This window comes from Piliocolobus tephrosceles, chromosome 5 (assembly GCF_002776525.5).
Source record: "Piliocolobus tephrosceles isolate RC106 chromosome 5, ASM277652v3, whole genome shotgun sequence".
In the NCBI taxonomy this organism is placed as follows: Eukaryota; Metazoa; Chordata; class Mammalia; order Primates; family Cercopithecidae; genus Piliocolobus; species Piliocolobus tephrosceles.
The window spans coordinates 111,859,195-111,880,734 of NC_045438.1; the positions used below are offsets into that span (position 1 = coordinate 111,859,195).

Genomic DNA, 21,540 nt, shown 5'->3' on the forward strand with positions numbered 1-21,540 from the left:
GGAGAAAAGCAGTGTGTTATCTAGTGATATAATAGCCACTGGATGGGTTTAGGTGTCAAAAGCCACTAGAAACTTGCTACTCAAAGTATGACTCAAGGAACGACAGCAATGGCATCACCTAAAAGCTTGTTAGAAATATGAATCTAAGGCTCTACCTGAGACATCTTGAGTCAGAATCTGCATTTTAACAAAATTACCAAGTGATTTGTGTGTACATTAAAGTTTGAGAAGGCCTAGTCTAGAAGGAAGAAATTGAAGATGAAAGAAATGGGGGAAGGAAGCAAGGAAAACAATGCAAAGTGTGAATAATCTGACTTTCTTTCATTGGGGACTGCCATCTTTACAAAACAGAATTCATACTTATAAAAAACAGCGAGGCTTATACAATCCTCTAGTGACCTCTTCTGGTTAATTTAAAAGAGGCAATTACAACCCCCCATGCATACTAGTTTCCTTAGGGTCCTTGTGGTGACACAAATATCAAGGAATAAGCAATCATTGAGGGTTACAGGTCAGGCCTGAAGTGCTTTATAGAGTATTACATTTTCTCTTAACAATCTCATACGTAAGTATAACGATACCATTTTAGGGATGAAGAAACTAAACTCACAGATTCAGGAACCTGTTAAGAACATGAAGCTAATAAAAGTAACAGTGGAACCCAGGTCTGTCTGATACCAAAGCCTTTGCCCTTTCTATGTTACCATACTGCTTTTCAGAATGCTGAAGGTCATAAATCTTCCTAGAGAGAAGGCAAAAAGGAGTGCAAAACAGCATGGAATGTGTGATTCCAAAAAAAAAGAAAAAAAGAATTAATGAAATATGGGGAAAAAGTAAGTGAAATAACTCATTTTAAAGTTAAACTACCTACTCAAATTTACTAAAGAAAACAGACATATATACTCATTATAGTAGAGAAAACACTCAGTACCTGGAATAGGGAAACATGTCCTGAAAGAACTCTAATTCTGAAAAATGCAGAACATCAGTAACCTATTGCAAACACTAAAGTATGGAATGCAGTTCTCTTTCAACTTTTTTCCCTTCTTTCCCCAAATCTTCCATTTGTCATGGAAATGGATAACCCTATCATTTCTTTCTTCAACATGTCTCTTGGTTTCACTTTAAGGTCTTCATTCTGAATGTCATTACCTAATTAGCCATTAGCTCATCTCAGAGCTAAATTACTGCAAAAGTCATCTAAACCGGTCCACATCTTTGAATCCATTCTGAACAATACTGCCATTCTAATGCCACTCAGTCTCTTCAGTGTCTCTAAAAAAAGGAAGGAATTGGGCTCTAGAATTAGAAGTCCTTCTAACTCTAAAAGAATAATGTGTTATTTTCATCATGTCACTATTCTATAATAGTTCCTTCTTGACAATATCAAGTTTAAAATCCTGTGCCTTTACGATCATGTTACTATTTATTTTTGTTAGGAATCCCCAAGACTACCCTAAGGTTCAGTGGTTTGTCAGGAGGACTCACTAGACTCAGCATGAAAGGATACAAAGTAAAATCAATAGAGAGAAAAAGTACAAAGGGCAAAGTCCAGAGGAAACCAGGTACAAGGTTCCAAGAAATCTTCCCCAAAGGAGTCACAAAGGACACATTTAATTCGCCTAGCAATGAGCTGTGACAACACATGTGAACTACTGTCTACTAGGGAAGCTCATTATAGATTCAGAGTCCAGGGTGTTTACTGGGGTCTGGTCATATAGGAAACCACTGCCTAGCATGTACCAAAATTCCAGGCTCCCATAAGGAAAGCAGGTGTTCTGCATAAACCATACTGCACAGTATTACTGTTTGCACAGTAAGTGACTCATACAAAGAGAATAGAAGAAACTCTCTCAAAATCCAAGTTTTCATACACCAGCCAAGAGCCAACATTGAAAGGAAGTCTTTGTAAAAACAGTAGTCTCAGGCCTGCTACATTAACTCCTTTCTGGATGCTATCTATTCCTATAGTCACTATTCTGGTTAGGCTTTGCAATTTTACCTAGAATTCTATCATTTTTACTTTCCATCTATCCAAATCCAGTCCTGGAGAACCTCTTCTGTTCCATAAAGCTTTGCCAAATTCTCTCATACTTCTCTCCCCTTTCTCTGAACTCCTATTTCACTTATGTTGTACCATTAAAGCTTGTTCATTCCAGAGCACAAGCTCCTTGTGTGGAAGAACTACAGTTAAGTTCACTTGTACTACAGGGCCTAGTCAATGAACAAGACACAGGCTCTCAAAAACTCGTAAGAAAGTGTAAAATAAAATCTGTTTCAAGATGCACATCTGTTCTGGAAATGTCCTCTACTGCCAGGACAAAGATGGGGAGTACTGCAGAATTCAATTAGATAAACTTAGAATGCAAGCTTTAATTCTCTGCTGTGAACCTACACAGAATCCAAGCTATTCTCCATGTTACTTCCCAGGTATAGCTCTAGATAGAAGCAAATTCTGAAAACATAACTGAATAAATACTTTACTATTTCAAAATCTAATATTTACTTGGTAAATCCAATTTGACATTTACTCAAATATCCAAATATGGATATTCTCAAAGGTTTTTAGTTAACAGAATATTTAATATGGCATTGCTTTTAATAATAGAAAACAAACAATACATCCAATGGGAAATTTATTAAATATTATATTCATACAGAAGAAAATTATTGATTTAAAATGTAGAAATGTATGCACTGATTTGATGATTATTTAAGCTTTTATGTTTGCAACACACCGCCTTAAATCACAAAACAATTTAGATACCTTACGTAAAAACATTTATCTATATATGGAGAAATACTAAAAACACATATATCAAAATGTTAATAACAGTCCTTATCTCTGTGAGATTAAGGGTGATGTCTTGTCTTTGTTAATATTTTTTAAAAAATACATCAAGTAATATAAGTAACATACATTACTTCTGCCATGTTAATAAGTCATTAAAGATACCTATTATCAAATATGGTAAAAACCCATTAGAGTTCTGTATTACATGGATTTGCATATCATGAATCAACTCATATCCCTTAAGATTTAACACTTAATTAGAATTATATAACATAGCTTTTTAAATACTAGTTATATTCCTTAAAACTAGCATTAATAACTTGTCATTTACTATATGGCCCCAACATTTCAACAAGCAGTGAAAGACTTAAGAACAGGGTTTTGGTTCTCATCTCAGAGCATCTTGAACGAGGTAATTCAATTTCACACAGCAACTCCATGAAAGGATTTTGATGATATCTCTAGGACTGCTGATTGTAAGGTATCAAGTTTACCTGCCTATAATAACTCAATGGCCCAAATCATTTTATTTTCAACTGACAATCACAGTTTTGGTACTTATGTGTATCACTGGTAATTGCAAGCTTAAGAGCAGCATGAAAAAACCTACACTTAACTCCACGGCTATCTAGAAAAATAATACTCTTAATTTAGGACATGCTCTTACCTTATCAAAAAGGTGATCTCTATATTGCTGTTGAGTAACAAATTTTTTATAACATATTACACAAGCAAAGGAGCTGAAGAAAGGTCCATGTAGTGTAATTGTTGGATCACATGGAGAGTGATCAAACCTACTCAGCAAAAGAGAGGTAACATTAGATAAATCTGCCTTCTAGGGAAACAACTATGTCACTTCATTTGTGAAGCTAAACACATACACACACATATTCAGAACTTTGCACTTTTCTACTGAAATATTAAGTAATGTTCTTCATATATAGTAAATATCAAGTGGTTCCCATATGCTCAGTAATTCCCTCAGAAAGTGAGCAAAAGTTAATGCAAGATTTCATATGTACTAACTAGCCGATAAAACAGATTTAGGCATTTCTTACCAAACTGGTAAACGTCCCGTTTGAAAATTGTAAGTCCAGCGTCTTTTACTTCTTGCCTTGGTTACCACAAGACTTACAACTAACTTTAAATAATTAATCACTGCAATAATAATCTCATGCTAAGATTTCTAGTACACTTGTTCCCCCAATGGCTTTTAATCCTTTTAATATTCATTTTTAACATTTAATAAATCTGCATTATTTTAAACTGCCTGGAGCACTTTAGCTAAGATATAGTATGCTACTGAGTTTTGTTCCCTCCCTGACCCCAGGTCCAGCTTTGACTTTACATGGTTTTTCACAGAATGCTGCAACTCCCTCTAGAAGCTTCTCTTGATAAGGTAAGGAATAAGTACAGTAAGACATATGGAAAAGGCAATGGCTTAGAGCCCCAAACTCTCAATTTCCCATTCTTCAACTATTAGAAAGGGAGGCTATGGGGATTCAAACGTTTAATACAACCTTCCCTTGATACCTACTTTCTCAAGTTTCACTATTCAAAAACTCAGTAAACTGGCTGGGCGCAGTGGCTCACGCCTGTAATCCCAGCACTTTGGAAGGCTGAGGTGGGCAGACTGCTTGAGGTCAGGAGTTCAAGACCAGCTTGGGCAACATGGCAAAGCCACATTTCTGCAAAAAATACAAAAATTAGCTGGGAGTGGGGGCGTACACCAGTAGTCCCAACTACTCAGGAGGCTGAGATGGGAAGATGGGAGGATCCCTTGAGCCCGGGAGGTGGAAGCTGCACTGGACTCCATCCTGGGCAACAGAGTAAGACCCTATCTCAAAAAAAAACAAAAACAAACAAACAAAAAAAAAACACCACCAAACTCAGTAAATTGATAAAATGGGTTTCAATAAATAGAATTTTTATTATTAATTTTGCTTACATTAGTTTGCTTTTAACATTTATTTTGTAATGCCTATTACCTTTCTTCAGGCTAGACTAAATAACTGTACGTGCTCCTTGTCTCTTGAAACTTACATTTATGGGCTAGATTTCTCTAAAACTAACCTATCTGGATTTCAATGGAAAAAGTCTGTTTAGAACTTTGTAAGCTATATCAGGGAAAAATCAATATTTAAAAGCTATACTCATAAAGCTAAAAGGTACACCTACTAGAAGAATCTGACTGCACCAATTATGAAAAAATAATATCATAATGGCATAAAATAATTTGGGTTTGGAATATAAAGCTATATAATCATAATGGCAAAGGTGCATTACACTTTCATTTTATGAAATCACTTTGTAGCTCACTAGATCCTCAGCATTCACTATTCTGAATATACTACTTACCTTTTCAAATGTCCTAAGAGAAGGTGCCCATTGTCAAACTCCTTGTTACAGTGCATTATAGGACATAAAATTGGTTTCCCAGACACCCGCATTTGGCCTCCTCTTCGGAATGAACTTTTTGTTCCAGAATTAATTGTGCCTGTTTTGAGTCCTGTATCATCAGAATATGAATTCTTAGGTTATTATTTCAGATACTTATCCTTTGGGCTAGTGATCAAAATTAGGACAAAACAATGAAAATTATGATATAGCATCAACTGGATGATCCTAATTATAATTGTTTACCTCTCTTATAAAAGATATAATAATCTAAAAGTAAATAAGTTGTGACCAAAAAAGTCCTTAATATTACCTAGTAGCATTCTCTCTCTCTCTTTTTTTTTTTTGAGATGGGCATCTTGCTATATTTCCTAGGCTCAATCAATCCTTCTGCTGTCGCTCAAACTACAGGAGCATGTCACCATGCCCAGCTCCAAGTAGCATTCCCTTTAGGAAAAAAAAAAAAAAAAAATCCTTTTCTTTAAGTTCAACAGCTAAGATGTGTTAAAGACCAAATGCATTAGAAGGTTACGCCCCCACTCCCTTCATTTTGAGCAGGTGGGACTATAGGTACATGCCACCATGCCCAGCTAATATTTTTATTTTTTGTAGAGACAGGGTCTCTCAATGTTGCCCAGGCTGGTCTCAAACTCCTGACCTGAAGTGATCCTCCCACCTTGGCCTCCCAAAATGCTGGGATTACAGGCATAAGAAACTGTGCCCAGCCAGATCTTCTCCTCTAAGTCTTATTTTCTCTTTTAACTATTTTAGCTGTGTTGTAAATTTAGCTATACTATAGAGGGTCTGAGCTCTATGAAAACTATATTAAACAACATAACTGGGGTAGAGAGGATGGAGTGAAGACAGCAGGGATGCAAGGAGGGTAAGTGTGTTATTTTCTGAGGAATCAAGCCACTGATCAATCAGCTCCAATTTGGACATCAAGTAATATAAGGGCAAGGGATAACAAATTTATAGAACACAAACCAGAGATTTACTTATTGTTGATATCTCTCCCCTTTCTACTTATCCTATTTTGTCCTTTCTCTTTTTCCCTTTAAAAAGCCAATTAGGAAATAGTTTGTCTACCATTTTATCCTCTTAATTAATTAATCCTCCTTTATCCTGGTCCATTTTTCACCCCTTTCTTTCTTTATAATTTTGATCTTAAAGTCACAAAACTTGTAGATGAATCCCCCGGCCAAATGTCCTCAGGGAAACTCCCAACGCATGATATATGAAGAAAAATTTAAAGAGTTAAGTTGTATAAAAACAAATGCAAAACAACCACAAGTATTCTGATTCACAGACAGTTTGATTATTCTCTCTTTTATTACTATCTCTTGTGGACTATTTCACTCAAATGCTTTGAATATTTCATATAGCAAAAAACTAAATATTTATCTTTATTGAATTTTCTACAAAGCCCTAAGCATTTAAATAGAATTATTCTCTTAAGACAATATGATTTTTAAATCCCAAAATTGTTATATATGATTAAGGTTTTAATTGCTTTTCCTCTCCTTTAGTCTTTATTGGAGGAATGCCTACATCAAACTGTCAAAATGTTTATAAATGTGTTCTGATAACAAATAATGGACAGCATGGAATTAATCATATTTTAGTCTTAAAGAGGCATTAAAATGACAATATACTTTTTTTATCTTTAACATTCTTAATGTAGTAAGAATTATGACAACTTTTATAATTGTCCACCCACATTCCAGATGTTTCCTATTAGGACCTTTATTTAGCTATAAATAACGGCTCTGGATAAAAATAAAGTTGGAGAAGCCAATTCCTGGGTGGAGGGGTGGGGAGGCTTCCCCATGGAAATGCAAAATACAGAGATTTAAACAGTTTTTTTCTTAAATAGTACAGATAGCATTTTTAAAAATTATAATACTAAGTATTCAAATTTATGCAAACTGGCCAACTCTAAAAATCCATAAAGAATGGATTGTCCAACATTAGAATAATTATAAATAAGGTACTTAAAATACTTCTAATGAAAGAACTGAATTATAACAGCTGAGTACTGTATTTCAAAATAGACTGAATGAGTCCTTTAATGCTCCTGAGAGGTAGAATCTCACTCTCTATAATTAAAGAGAACAGTGATTCCTCTCTCTTTTCCCCAGCTACATGCTCTTAAAGGATCTCAGCACTCTCTAAAGCTCATTTATGGAATAGCACCATACCAAATATAGCCCAATACTATAGCAGCTGTTCAGGCAACAGATTCCAAACTTTATTTTTACATTGCCTCAGAGACCAAGCAAAAAGCTGAGCCCATCACACAAAAAAGAGCAAAATTACAGACCTTAACTCCAGGCTTAAGCTCATCAGCCATCAAAAAGCCAGTACTAAAAGGCAGAGAAAACACTAATCTTGAAAGTACCATAAAGACACAGCTAAATAACTCATTTGATCCTACTTGACCTGCTCAGGGAAATACAGAAACAGATGCTCAAGATTCAATTTACAATGCATTACAATATTCTGACAATCTGGAGGCCGGATATTAAGCCTGAAGGGCGTATTGCTGGCCCAGCTACCATTCTATATAGGACTTGAAAGTGTCAGACTCATGAGATAATTTTTAGAAGAGAACTTAGAGATGATAAAGTCTTCTAGTTCTAGCCCATTTTCCTATCTACCTAGGGATCCTTCCCAAAAGTACAGATGCCCTATAAGAATCTCTGGAGATAATGAGGTGTAGGCATCTGTTTAAAAGGTCCCAGAATATTCTGATGCAGCAAAGATGACACCACTGAGCTAGTCATTAACTTCTTCCACTGAGAATTGAATGTACATGAAGAGGGATTTTAAAAACTATAAGCTTTCAAAAAAACACCCCAAGAAGCAAAACCATTTACCATATTTTCTATGTGTCTTTTGCCAAAGTAGATCTGGAACGTCATATAATTTTTTTGTTTAATAATAGTAAGATTTGGAACCCAAGTTCTAGGCTTCCTGTGTTCGTTATGCAAATATTTATAGCCTACCTCTATAAAAATTCAACCAACATTCATTGAGTATCTCTACGCTGAGCATTCTTTTAAGGAATCGACACTAAAAAGTATTAGTAAGATTTGGTCTTTGTGCCCAAGAAGCATATAGTCAGGTGGAAGAGACAGACACATAAACGGATCAATCCAACAAAATAAATACTGTATTAGTGAAATGAATAAAGTACTGAGATCACAGATGGCTGAGCAACCAAACTTATATAGAATAAATCTAGATAGGCTTATCACATAATTGGACATGATATACAATAATAACCATATTAACTCAGCAATCCCTAGTACTGTATTATGTGTTGGCCATGTATAAACCCCACAGGCAAATAAGAAGAAAACAAAGAAAAAGGTTTTTGGGGGAAGGAGGGGAGTTTGCGAGGCACAAGCAGGTTGATAAGGAGAAAATACAGTTACAGGGTGTGGCCAAGTGTCAAAAATGTTGATTATGTCAGGTATCAAATGGAATGAACTGCTAAGTACCAATAAATATAAATTATTAGAATTCTTTTGTAAGTGGCAATTTGATCCCATTCAAAGGAAAGCCCTTGAAAACTAACTTTAGAATCCAAGATACCTAGATTCAACAAAGTTAAGCATCGCATGCATAGATATTTCTGTGACCTTTTGCAATTAAACTTTGTTGGATTAAATCCACAGCTAAGGTTTCTGTGGATATCCTGACCCTTTAAAGGCAGAGTAGATATTCTTAAAGACAAGACAGGAAAGTTGTCATGGTGGGACTCTCCTACTGGCTCTTGAAAATTCCACCAAATTATCTGGTGGAGTAAGAAATGTTCCACAGCAACTCTTCAAGGAATCTAAGATCTGCAAAGAGTTAGTAATGAAGAAGCTACCCAATGTTTTGACAAGTCTCCTATGATGATGCTTCCTTATTAAATATCTACATAGGCTGCACTGATGAATAAATAAGTATACATAAATCCTCTAGATCTCAGTTTAAATTCCATTTCCTTAGAGAAGCTAAGGACCTCAAATAATCTGTTACACACCTCCTGTCGACATATGTACTACTTCATGCAATAACTATTAAAAATATAAATGAATACATGAGTAATATCCAATGAGCTCAGGTACGACCTATATTGCTTATACTCAAATATACTTGTGCCAAAGAAGAAAGACAATGGGCAAAGTAGGCCATTATAAAGTAGGCCATTATGAGGTGATATTAGTATCACTGAAACAAAATTTAATACCTTATATGCTTATTAGCAACAGCATAAAACAGATGTACTTTCTGCCTTAAGGCTTTGGGGAAGCTAGGTAACCTTAGTGTAATTTCTAAAGAATACCTGGCATTTTTAGCCACTGGTCCACACACAGTCTTGCTGCTTCTGTATCAGAATGTCCTCGAATAAATTCCAATTCTTGTAACCCATGAGCATGCTGAAAATCAATTTTTTCCTGAAGACATTAAGAAAAAACTCAATTAAGATTACTAACCTGTTTTGCTTGAGAAAAGGATTTTGACACATTAGTGATCAGAAAATACTGATTACTTTTTATCCCTAGAACTCCACATCTAGAAATTTATGCCAAAGAAATACATCAAAATAAAAATGCATGCTCTAAGATGTGTATACCAGTGTTACTGCACAAAATTCACTACAACCTACATCCCTAACAACAGGGTATTGTTTAAATAAATTATGGTATGTGCATTTGATGAACGTCATTAAAAACATTAGCCAAATTTGTCAAAGGTGTAGGAATATACTTTTGATATCAAGTAGTTTGCCAAATTGTATTAAACAAATGAGGCAAAATATAAGCAAAGAATAATTTCAATCCATATGCAACTATATCTGCAGAGGAAAAAAAAGCCTGAAAATAGATGTATTAAAAGTTATTAAGGCTACTTCTAGGAATTTCCATTTAAAGGATTATTTTCAAACTTTTATGTACTTTTTCAAATTTTCCATATTTAATCTGGAACATACAGAAGGAACCTAATAAGTATTTGTTCATTGAGTAATATTAATAACATAACTCATTAGCACTTAATATGTGCCAGTATAAAGCATTTGTTGCCATCTAGACCAAGGGTTCACAAACTTTTCCAAAGTGCTAGTTAATATTTCATTACGGCTTTGCAGGCCATAGAGTCTTTACTGCCACTACTCAACTCTGCCATTGTAGCAGGAGAGCAGCCACAAACAAAACGTAAACAAGTGAGTGTAGTAGTGTTCCAATAAATCTTTATTTATAGCAGGCAGCAGGCCAATGACAATGCTGAACTAGATGCTCTGTATTGCTAAAAGCCTAATCTTTCTAGTTATCCATAAAACTATTTATATATTTTCTAATCATGTGTATTAAAATTAACACTTATTGGCCACTAACCATGTGTGAGGCAGTTTTAAAAAGACTTTAGATTTTAGGTATTATTGTTCCCATTTTATGATGAAAAACCTGACGTACAGAGAGGTCAAATAAATTGCCCAAGGATATATAACAATGTCAGAATTCAAACCCTGGCAATCTGATTCTAGACTTCATGCACTAACGAGTATAATCATACTGCCTCTCAAATAGATTTACACGTACTTCAAAAAGAATCAGAGCCAGCAACACTGGATTTATAAGATATAAACCATAATAATGTATGGCCTAGCTATCAGTGTAACAGGGTTTTCTATCAGGAAGGATAAGTGAGGAGAAAGAGTAGATCAAGATTTTAATCTGAAGAAAATCTACATGACATTGTTCAAATTAGATCCACAGAATACTACTTCTCATGAATGTTAATATGCATTACATGCCTTTTTTTAAATTCTCTGTAATCAAATTAAGTATAGAAACACTAGTTTTAACACAAAATTTAAAAGGTTACTTTCATGTAGGACTACGAAAGTCCTAAAGTGCTAATGTGCACTGTATTTTTCATACATAGAGTATGCAGTATCCCACCTTCAAAAATCACCAAATACTTTTTCAAAGTGTATCCAACAGGATCACTATACTGAATAACATGCAATAAGAAACAAACAATAGTAAAATCAAAGTTAGCCTATCCAAAGAAAGCAACAGTCCAATAGATACATTCTAAGCCATCTTATATATTAAATTAGACCATTTATCAAAGTTCCTTGCAATAATCCATTATAATAAAAACCCTTCAATTAAAGTAATATAATTGAGATTAAATATTACTACATACCAATTACTAGCATACTTATTTTAACAATTTCCAATAATTAAAATTAAATAGGTTTTTTTTTCAAGTTCTCAGGCATTTCTTACAATAGAATTTGAATTCTATGAACATGCATAGTCAATGCTCAAAAAACACTTATTGAAATCATCCTAAAATTAGCCACCCTTTTTCTCCATCACAAAGCAACTTTCAAAAACTTCAGGGTTACATACACCCTTTCTTGCAATTCGTCTTAATTCCTGGAATATCAATACACAAAGCTGGTAGCTAGTCAAATGGTCAGCACAACACGTGATCTCTGAAAGTGAAGTATCCAGTGAAGATTTTGGGTTTTTTGTTTGTTTGTTTTTTTGAGACAGTCTCGCTCTGTCGCCCAGGCTGGAGTGCACTGGCACGATCTTGGCTCACTGGAACCTCCGCCTCCCGGGTTCAAGCGATTCTCCAGCCTCAGTCTCCCAAGTAGCTAGGATTGCAGGCATGTGCCACCACACCTGGCTAATTTTTTAAAAATTTTTAGTAGAGACGGGGTTTCACCATGTTGGCCAAGCTTGTCTCGAACTACTGACCTCAGGTGATCTATCCGCCTCGTCCTCCCAAAGTGCTGGAATTATAGGCATGAGCCATGGGGTCTAGACTCCAGTGAAGATTTTAATGAATATTCCTTTTTTCTTCTTTGAAACCTCTCCAGCACAGAAGTAAGATAACTTACTTTAATAATGAAGACACCAACAATTCACAAAGGCCTACAACAGTTGAAAGACATTTTCTTTTTTTTTTTTTTTTTGAGACGGAGTCTGGCTCTATCGCCCAGGCTGGAGTGCAGTGGCCGGATCTCAGCTCACTGCAAGCTCCGCCTCCCAGGTTTACACCATTCTCCTGCCTCAGCCTCCCGAGTAGCTGGGACTACAGGCGCCCGCCACCTCGCCCGGTGAGTTTTTTGTATTTTTTAGTAGAGACGGGGTTTCATGGTGTTAGCCAGGATGGTTTCGATCTCCTGACCTCGTGATCCACCCGTCTCGGCCTCCCAAAGTGCTGGGATTACAGGCTTGAGCCAACGCGCCCGGCCGGAAAGACATTTTCTATAGTGTCTAATTTTAGCCAGAATTATCATTCACTAGAATTCTTTAAAAATTATTTCTATTTCAGTTTCATTATCTTCCTTTCTGGGTAGTTTTTTGTTGTTGTTGTTGTTGTTGTTGTTTTGTCATCTACTTTTAAAAAATAAGTAATCCATAAAGGGAATCAAGTTAGAAAAACAAAATTATGGCTGGATAGCAAGCAATAAGCTTGCTATGTGAGTCATTTTCTTCCTTAAAGAAGAATGAAATCTAGACAAATTTATTCTTTCCAACTGGTTAAACAAAAAATTCAAAATTTCAAAATTTCTAAAAAGATATTCAATGTAAAGTATTTAATAAAATGAATGACCATTTACATGGGTGGAGGCTGAAACTACCCTTGAGAAAAAACTTAGTTGTCACAGTGACTATACAAGATTCTGGGCTCATCACAAAAACTTTATTATCTATGTAGCCATTAAGATTGCCTGGGAAAAGAAGCTAGCATCACTTCGGAAACCTGAGGGAAAGTAAGACAGTTTGCAAGTAATTCCTCTGTCAAAGAGATATGACACATAAAAAAAATCAAACAACATACTTATAGTTCGGGGAGGGGGAGAGCGGGGAACTTCCTTAAAATTGAATAGTGTTTCTGCCAGGATAAAAATAATATTTTGTGTGTTTACATATATGTGTGTGTGTGCACATATGTATATATGCAATAAACATTTTAAACATACAATTAGAATACCATAGTCTAATTTAATTGATATAACATCATAAAGTAAAAGCCCCCAAACTAGCTTATTTCTAAATTTAAACACCATTTTATAACAGATTAGGATGCTACAGAAATACACAAATTACTTTATAATAACCAATGGAATAAGGAATCCAAAACGTGCATGCTAAAATTACAAAATCATAGTGCTTATTCTGACCTGGGAGAATCTCTAAACTGTCCATTCACAGAATGAAACCCAAAGTCTATAAAACTAGTGATCTACTGAAATCTAAACAGCTGCTGGCCAGAGGCATGGTTTAAATTTCTATTTTTGTACTTTAGTATGGAGTTTTTTACCCAACGTATCAACATTCTGCTCCTAAAGGACATTTGTCAGTATTGAGGGAATTCTTTAAGTAATTTCATTTGGGGCCTTCTAAAGCAAGTCAAGGAAAAAATTTATACCATGCAAGATTCTAAAAATGGGCTTCATTTCCACACAGCCGTTCATCTACAAACCTGCTTCAAATTTCTTCCTTTCAGTAATGGATTTAATTTGGAAGGATAAGCTAAAATTTGAGAAAGCAGTCTGGTTCCATACAGTAGAAAATAATCTTTCAACAGCTTATATCTATAAAAGCCCTGATAACTCTTTTCACTCTTATGATAAAATAACCAGAAACTTGTTAACTGCTCATCTGCTTTGAGAAATCCATTATTTTTAATTCTCAAAAATGAAGTCCACTCAGTTAATTCTATTTTTCTTCTTTTCCTATATACAGATAAGAATCCAACAAACTAAAAATAGATGTAAAAAGCTATTATCAATAACTATTATCAAATTTATGAGCGATCTAGGGTACATGCTGAGCTTTGATTAAATCTTTTTTTTATAAAAGGCTTCTCTTTACAACCTTTATTATAAATAATTTTTAATTAGATAAAATACTGATTAAAATAGCCACATACTCTGAACGCTCTATTCTTCTCTTCTTTCTGCTGTTTCTCCACTTCAACATGGCGGGCTAAACGAGCCAGAGTTAAAGCAACTTTATCCTTCTGATGATCAATATGGTCTTTACGTTTAACATTCTCCTATAAAAAAAAATAATTTTCATTCCTTTTAATTAACAAAATTAGCATTTGGATAACATACATCCATTCATCAAACAGCTACTATACTAAAGAACCATTTACTTGAGTTATATTTGTAAGAACCTATTTTGTGTATTGTATGTTTTACGTAGTATTTTGTAGGTCTGTCAAGTATCCACCAGCATCTTTGGTTTTCAAGAAGTTAGACAAATGAGCTACTAGGACATTTATCATCTTTATTCACTTAAAAGCTGAAGAATAAACTCTTCTTAGATCTGTCAGAGAGGTGGGGTCATCAGGCAAAGTGCCAACCCCTAAAATTGGAAAGAGAGAGGTAAATAAACAAATAAACAACATCGACTTACTACAGGGGAAACCTTCTAGCAGGAACCTCCATAGGAAACTAAATTCTAATTGATGCTTAGCGTGGAGAAGCCTGAGAGTTAAAAATTCCAGGGGAGCCAGCCATAGAGGGACCCTCACATATGACCCTATATTAATAGATGCAGAAAAAGCATTTAACAAAATCCAGCACCCACTCATGATAAAAACTCTCAGCAAAGTAAGAAGAGAAGGGAACTTTCTTCAATTTATAAAGATCATCTACAAAAAACTTACAGCTAACACCACCATTTAATGATGAGAAACAGAAAGTCTTCACACTAAGAAAAGGAACAAGGCAAGGATATCCCCTCTTGCCACTCGCAACATTGTACTAGAAGTCCTAGCCATTTAATGAAGTAAGATGAGAAAAAGAAATAAAAGGTATACAGATTGAGAAGGAAGAAATAAAACTTTTTGTTTGCATCCATGTAGAAAATCCAAAATAATTAACAGAATCATTCCTGGAACTAATAAGCAATTATAGCAAGGTTGCAGGATACAAGGTTAATACACAACTCAATTGATTTCATATATATCAGCAATGAGCAAGTGGAATTTGAAATTAAAAAATCACCACTTACATTAGTACTCCCTCCAGATGAAATACTTAGGTATAAATATAACAAAATGTGTACATCTGTATGAAGAAAACTACAAAACTCTGATGAAAGAACTCAAAAAACTTTTTTTTTTTCATTTTTATTTCACATTCAAGGGTACATTTGAGAGTTTGTTACAAGGGTATACTGCATGGTGCCGAACTTTGGGCTTCTACTGATTCCATCACCCAGAGAATGAACATAGTGTCCAATAGGAAGTTTTTCAGCCCTTGTCCCCCTACCCTCTCTCTCTCCTTTTGGAGTTTTATTCCCAACTTACTCTCCATGTGAACCCAAGATTTAGCTCCCACTTAAAAATGACAACATGTGATACTTGTTTATCCGTTTCTGCATTAGTTTGCTTAGGGTAGCAGCTTCCAGCTGCATCCATGTTGCTGTACCTGTGCAGAATGATTTCATTCTTTATTATGGCTGTGTAGTATTCCGCAGTGTACATATACCACATGTTCTTTATCCATTCTACTGATGATGGGCACACAGGTAGATTCCATGTCTTTGCTGTTGTGAATAGTGCTGCTATGAACATATGAGTACACGTGTCTTTTTGGTGAAATGATATTTATTTTTGAAACATGGTCTCATTTCATCACTCAGACTGGAGGGCTGTGACACAATCACAACTCACTGCAGCCCTAACCTGCCAGGCTCAAGCAATCCTCCTGTCTCAGCCTCCTGAGTAGCTGGACTACAGGTGTACACCACCACACCTGGGTAACTTATTTGTAGAGATGGAGGCTTGTTATGTTGCTCAAGCTGGTCTCAAATTCCTAGGCTCAAGTGATCTTCCCACCTCAGCCTCCCAAAATGCTGGGATTACAGGTGTGAGCCACTATGCCCAGCATTTTCCTTTGGATATACACCCAGTAATGGGATTGCTGGGTGGAATCATAGTTCTATTTTTAGTTTTTTGAGAAATCTCTGAACCGCTTTCCATAGGCAATGAACTAAGTTGCATTTCCACCAACAGTGTATGTTTCCTTTTCTCTACAACCTTGCCAATATTTTACTTTTTGACTTTTTAGAAGTAGCCATTTTGACTGCTGTGAGATGGTATCTGATAGTGATTTTGATTTGCATCTCTCTGATTAGTGATGTTGAGCATTTTTTCATGTTTGTTGGCTGCTTGTATGTTGTCTTTTGAGAAGTGTCTGTTCATGGCCTTTGCCCACTTTTCAATGGAATTGGTTTTTTTCCTTGTTGATTCATTTAAGTCCTTATAGATTCTGGATATTAGTCCTTTGTCAGATACATATTTTGCAAATATTATCTCCCATTCTGTAGGTTGTCTGTTAGTTCTGTTGATAGTTTCTTTTGCTGTGCAGAAGCTCCTTCATTTAATTAAGTCCCATTTTTCTATTTTTGATTTTGTTCTGTTTGCTTTTGGGGTCTTCATCATAAATTATTTGCCTAAGCCAGTGTCTAGAAGAGTACTTCCTAGGTTTTCTTCTAGAATTTTTTATAGTTTCAGGTCTTACATTTAAGTCTTTAATCCATTGAGTTAATTTTTATATATGGTAAGAGGTCCAATTTTATACTTCTGCATATGGTTAGCCAGTTTTCCCAGCATCATTTATTGAATAGAGTATCTTTTCTTGATTATTTTTGTCGACTTTGTTGAAGATGAGTTGGTGAGTTGATTGTGCCTGTGCTGCTTTATTCCTGGGTTCCCTAATTTATTCCATCAGTCTGTGTGCCTATTTTTATCAGTAACATACTGGTTTGGTTACTGTAGCCTTGTAGTATAATTAGACATTAGGTAATGTGATGTCTCTGGCTTTGTTCTTTCTGCTTAGGAATGCCTTGACAATTCAGGCTTTTTGGTTACATATACATTTTAGAATATTTATTTCTACTTCTGTGAAAAATGACATTGGTAGTTTGATAAGAACAGTGTTAAATCTATAGAAAGCTTTGGACGGAATGGCCATTTTAATGATATTGAGTCTTCCCACCCATGAGCATGGAATGTTTTTCCATTTGTTTGTCATTTATGATTTCTTTCAGCAGTGTTTTGTAGTTTTCCTCATAGAGATCTTTCACACCTTGGTTAGGTGTATTCCTAGGTATTCAATATTTTGTGTGGCTATTGTAAGTGGGGCTGTATTCTCCATTTGGTTTTCAGCTTAACTGTTATTGGTATATAGAGATGATACTGACTTTTGTAGTTGATTTTGTATCAAAGAACCTCTCAAGAAGTGGAGAGATATTTCATGTTCATGGATAGGAGACTCACTATTGTCAAGATGTTAGTTCTCCTAACGTGATCTTTGATCTATATATTCAATGTAATCACAATCAAAATCCTAACAGATTATTTTGTGTATAACGACAAACTCATTCTGAAGTGTATATGGAAAGGCAAAAAACTATTGGCCAACTGAGTACTGAAGGAGAACAAAGTCATATGACTGACACTAACTGACTTCAAAACTTATTAGAAAGCTACAGTAATTAAGACTGTGTGGTACTGTCAAAAGAAGGGACAAACAGACCAATGAAACATAACAAAGAGTCCAGAAATAGACTCACATAAATAAAGTCAACTGATCTATGACAGAGGAGCAAAAACAATACAATGAAGAAAAGACAGTCTTTCTAACAAATAGTGTTTGAACAAGTAGACATCCACATGCAAAAAAAATGAATCTAGACCCTGACCTTACACCCTTCACAAAAATTAACATAAAATGAATCACAGGGCAAAATACAAGATATAAAACTATAAACTTCTAAAAGATAACATAGGAGAAAATCTAAACGACCTTGTGCATGACAATGACTTTTTAGATACAGGAGCAAAAGCATGGTCCTTGAAAAAAATAATTGGTAAGCTCCACTTCATTAGAACTTAAAACTTCTCTGCAAAAGACAATGTCAAAAAATGAGAACACAAGCCACAGACTGGGAGAATATGTGCAAAAGACACATCTGATAAAGGACTGTGATCCAGTATATACAAAGAACTCCTAAAACTAAACAATAAGAAAATGAACCGCCTGCCTTAAAAATGGGGAAATACCTAAACAGACACCTCACCAAGGAAGATACAGATGACAAATTAAGCATATGAAAAGATCAACATCATATGTCATTAGGGAAGCATATATTAATACAACAAGACACCAATATACACCTATTAGAATGGCCACATCTAAAACACTGACAACATCAAATGTTAGCAAGGACGTGGCGCAAGAGCCAACTCTCATTTCATTGCTGGTGGGAATGCAAAATGGTAAACACACTTTGAAAAACAGTTTGGCAGTTTCTTACAAAACTAAACATATTGGTAGTTACTCAGATGAACTGAAAACTTACATCCACACAAGAACCTGCACACAGCTGTTTACAGCAACTTTATCATAAGTGCCAAAACTTGGAAGTAACCAAGATGTCCTTCAATCAGTGAATGGATAAACTTTGGTATATTCAGACAATAGAACATTATTCAATGCTAAAAAGAACTGAGCTATCAAGCTGTGAAAAGACATGGAGGGGAAGATTGTCAGGCAGTGCACAGATCACGCACCCCAGCTCCGGAAGATGGGGAACTGCCTCAAATCCCCCACCTCGGATGACATCTCCCTGCTTCACGAGTCTCAGTCTGACCGGGCTAGCTTTGGCGAGGGGACCGAGCCGGATCAGGAGCCGCCGCCGCCCTATCAGGAACAAGTTCCAGTTCCAGTCTACCACCCAACACCTAGCCAGACTGGGCTAGCAACTCAGCTGACTGAAGAGGAACAAATTAGGATAGCTCAAAGAATAGGCCTTATACAACATCTGCCTAAAGGAGCTTATGACCCTGGAAGAGATGGATCAGAAAAAAAGATCCGGGAGTGTGTGATCTGTATGATGGACTTTGTTTATGGGGACCCAATTCGATTTCTGCCGTGCATGCACATCTATCACCTGGACTGTAGAGATGACTGGTTGATGAGCTCCTTCACGTGCCCCTCCTGCATGGAGCCAGTTGATGCAGCACTGCTTTCATCCTATGAGACTAATTGAGCCAGGGTCTCTCATCTGACTTCAAGTGAACCACCATTTTGGTGGTTTTGATCTTTTGTCACTGAGCCCAAAGAGCCAGGAATTAGGAATTAAGATCATGCACAAAAGGTTCCTTAAAATTCCTGGATGGCTGCAGATGTTGGGGGGAAAGTACGTGATATTTTAGAAACTTAGTGGGAAAAGTAGGATGGTATTTTTATGTAAAGCCTTGACCCAATGTTTAAAAATATAATTGTATTTAGATCTTGTTATTGCTCCAGTACATAGGAATTGTGTAGAGTATTACAGCAGCTATATTTGTTTAAATTGTGTGTATTGAAGATTAGGAAAAAGATAGTAGTTATTTTTCTTAAATGAAATAACTTTCTTCTCTTCCCCTTCCCCACCCAAATTCTTTTCTGAAGTTGCTGGCATTTGGGTCAAGGTTTTATTAAAAGCTACATTTTATAACACTGGCACACACAAAAGTAGTTTTAAGCTTATTTGCACAGTTCTTTTTTTCCATTGGAAATGGAATTCATTGCCTTAGGTCTTTTTAAATAGTGTATTATTATCGTTGGGGCTGGCTCTATGCTTGAAAACCAGTTTATTTATAACCTGTTATAAGTGCTATATTCTATTTGCAGTTAGGAAATGCAGAATTCAAAGTGATCTCCTAGCTTGTAAGCAAACTGAGATGCACTATCCCTTTTCTATAAAAAATAAGTGAATGTGTCAAGAAACCAACTCTATTAAAGTGGGGTTTAATATTGCCCTTTCCTATGTGTTTTATCTAATTATTTTGGTTGTTAATATGGTGATAATGGAAAGTCAAGTTAAATTTTAAATATTAAGAATTCTGATTTATTGTGATTGAATTATGCCACCACGTTTATGTAAAAATGAAGGTGGCACCTTGGTGAGACCTAATGAGAAATAATTACTCAGTTGTAACAATTTTGATTTATTCTCTTTCTTCTGACCTCCTTCCCTCTTGTCTTGAACCATAGCAAAAGGATAATGCATCTCTGATTACTGTAGTGCTGAGGTTATTGAAGTTATATAAAACACATCTCAGTCTCTGTTTCTTGGAAAGGTATCTATTACATCCTGCTAGTTGACTGACAAAACTAAGCAGGGAGAATAAAGATAACTGTATTTTATGTTTTGCACACAAACACAGAATTTGTATAACCATATGACTTCATAGTTGTGATCTCAAAAAAGAAGGAATTTCTCCTTTGTTTCTTGCAGTTAATGTAAGAATACTTTAAATCTCTAAGCTCCTGAAGTGTTAGAGGTAGAGATGGTCTAGTAAAGATGTAGTAGTACTGTTTTATCCATTTAGCATGTGTTTATTTTTTCATATGTACTCAAAGGTGACTTATTGGTTCACCTCAGTGATATTACATACAGCTTAAAAAAATCATTCATTAGCAAAAGGAAAAGTGGTCTCAACCTAACATCAGAAGTGTTTCTTATTATTATTTTATATTGGGTTGAATATTGAACTCTAACACTTTTCTACATGCAAAACACAGTGTCATGAAGGTTATATTCATAATTGCATATAGAGGAATGTAGTATGTCATAAGTACTTTGTAAAGATTTGACATTCAACTGTAGTATCCATATGTTGCTTAAATTTCTTTATGAGCCCCATGATGGAAAGACTTAAAGATGAATTTGAGAAAAATTGAAGAAATTAGATTATCAGTTTCTGTTAAATTGTTACATGTATCTTGCTTAAATTTCTGTTTATTAATTTATATCCACCCAATTACATAAAGCAGATTTGGAGGGGAAAAAAAAAAAAGACAAGACATGGAGGAAAAAGCACCTTATTACTAAGTGAAAGAAGCCAATTTGAAAAGGCTACATACTGCATGGCCACATATCACATTCTGGAAAAGGCAAAACTACAGTAACTGTAGTAACATCAGTGATTGATAGGGGATAGTCAAGGAGGAGGGATAAACTGGCAGGGCACAGAAGATTTTTAAGGCAGTCAAACTATTTTCAGTGATAGCACAATGACAGATACATGTCAGTATACATTTGTCAAAATCTAGAGAATATACACCACCAAGTGTGAACTCTAATGTAAACTATGAACCCTAATGTAAACCAAGGTCATATTAACATACAGGCAAAGTGGACAACTTATAAATTACTGTTTACCTACCAAAGAAAAAAAGACAGTAATGACAATTCTCCTCCTACAAAGTTGAAAGAAGGGCTGACATTCATAAATAGAAAGTATATCTTATGCCTAAA

At 35.3% G+C, this 21,540-nt stretch overlaps 1 protein-coding gene and 1 pseudogene across 5 annotated transcripts in view; one reads left to right on the forward strand and one right to left on the reverse strand.

The window, feature by feature from the left end:
• ZNF451 (zinc finger protein 451) overlaps positions 1-21,540 on the reverse strand; it is an 85,194-nt gene that overhangs the window by 33,895 nt on the left and 29,759 nt on the right. For 3 of the 4 annotated variants that reach the window (XR_002733827.2, XM_023222986.2, XM_023222985.2), the window contains exons 4-7: positions 14,147-14,272; positions 9,531-9,642; positions 5,153-5,303; positions 3,462-3,588 (exon numbers count right to left, since the gene is read on the reverse strand). Coding sequence is in view for 3 of the 4 variants with exons in the window: in XM_023222986.2 (XP_023078754.1) it covers positions 3,462-3,588; positions 5,153-5,303; positions 9,531-9,642; positions 14,147-14,272 (516 nt within the window). In the remaining variant the exon portion in view is untranslated. Of the gene's footprint in view, positions 1-3,461; positions 3,589-5,152; positions 5,304-9,530; positions 9,643-14,146; positions 14,273-21,540 lie in introns of those variants that run through there. The other variant, XM_023222987.1, reaches the window with a different exon arrangement.
• LOC111549776 lies at positions 18,801-21,074 on the forward strand (annotated as a pseudogene). The gene has a single exon (XR_002733828.3). The product of XR_002733828.3 is annotated as an RING finger protein 11 pseudogene (transcript).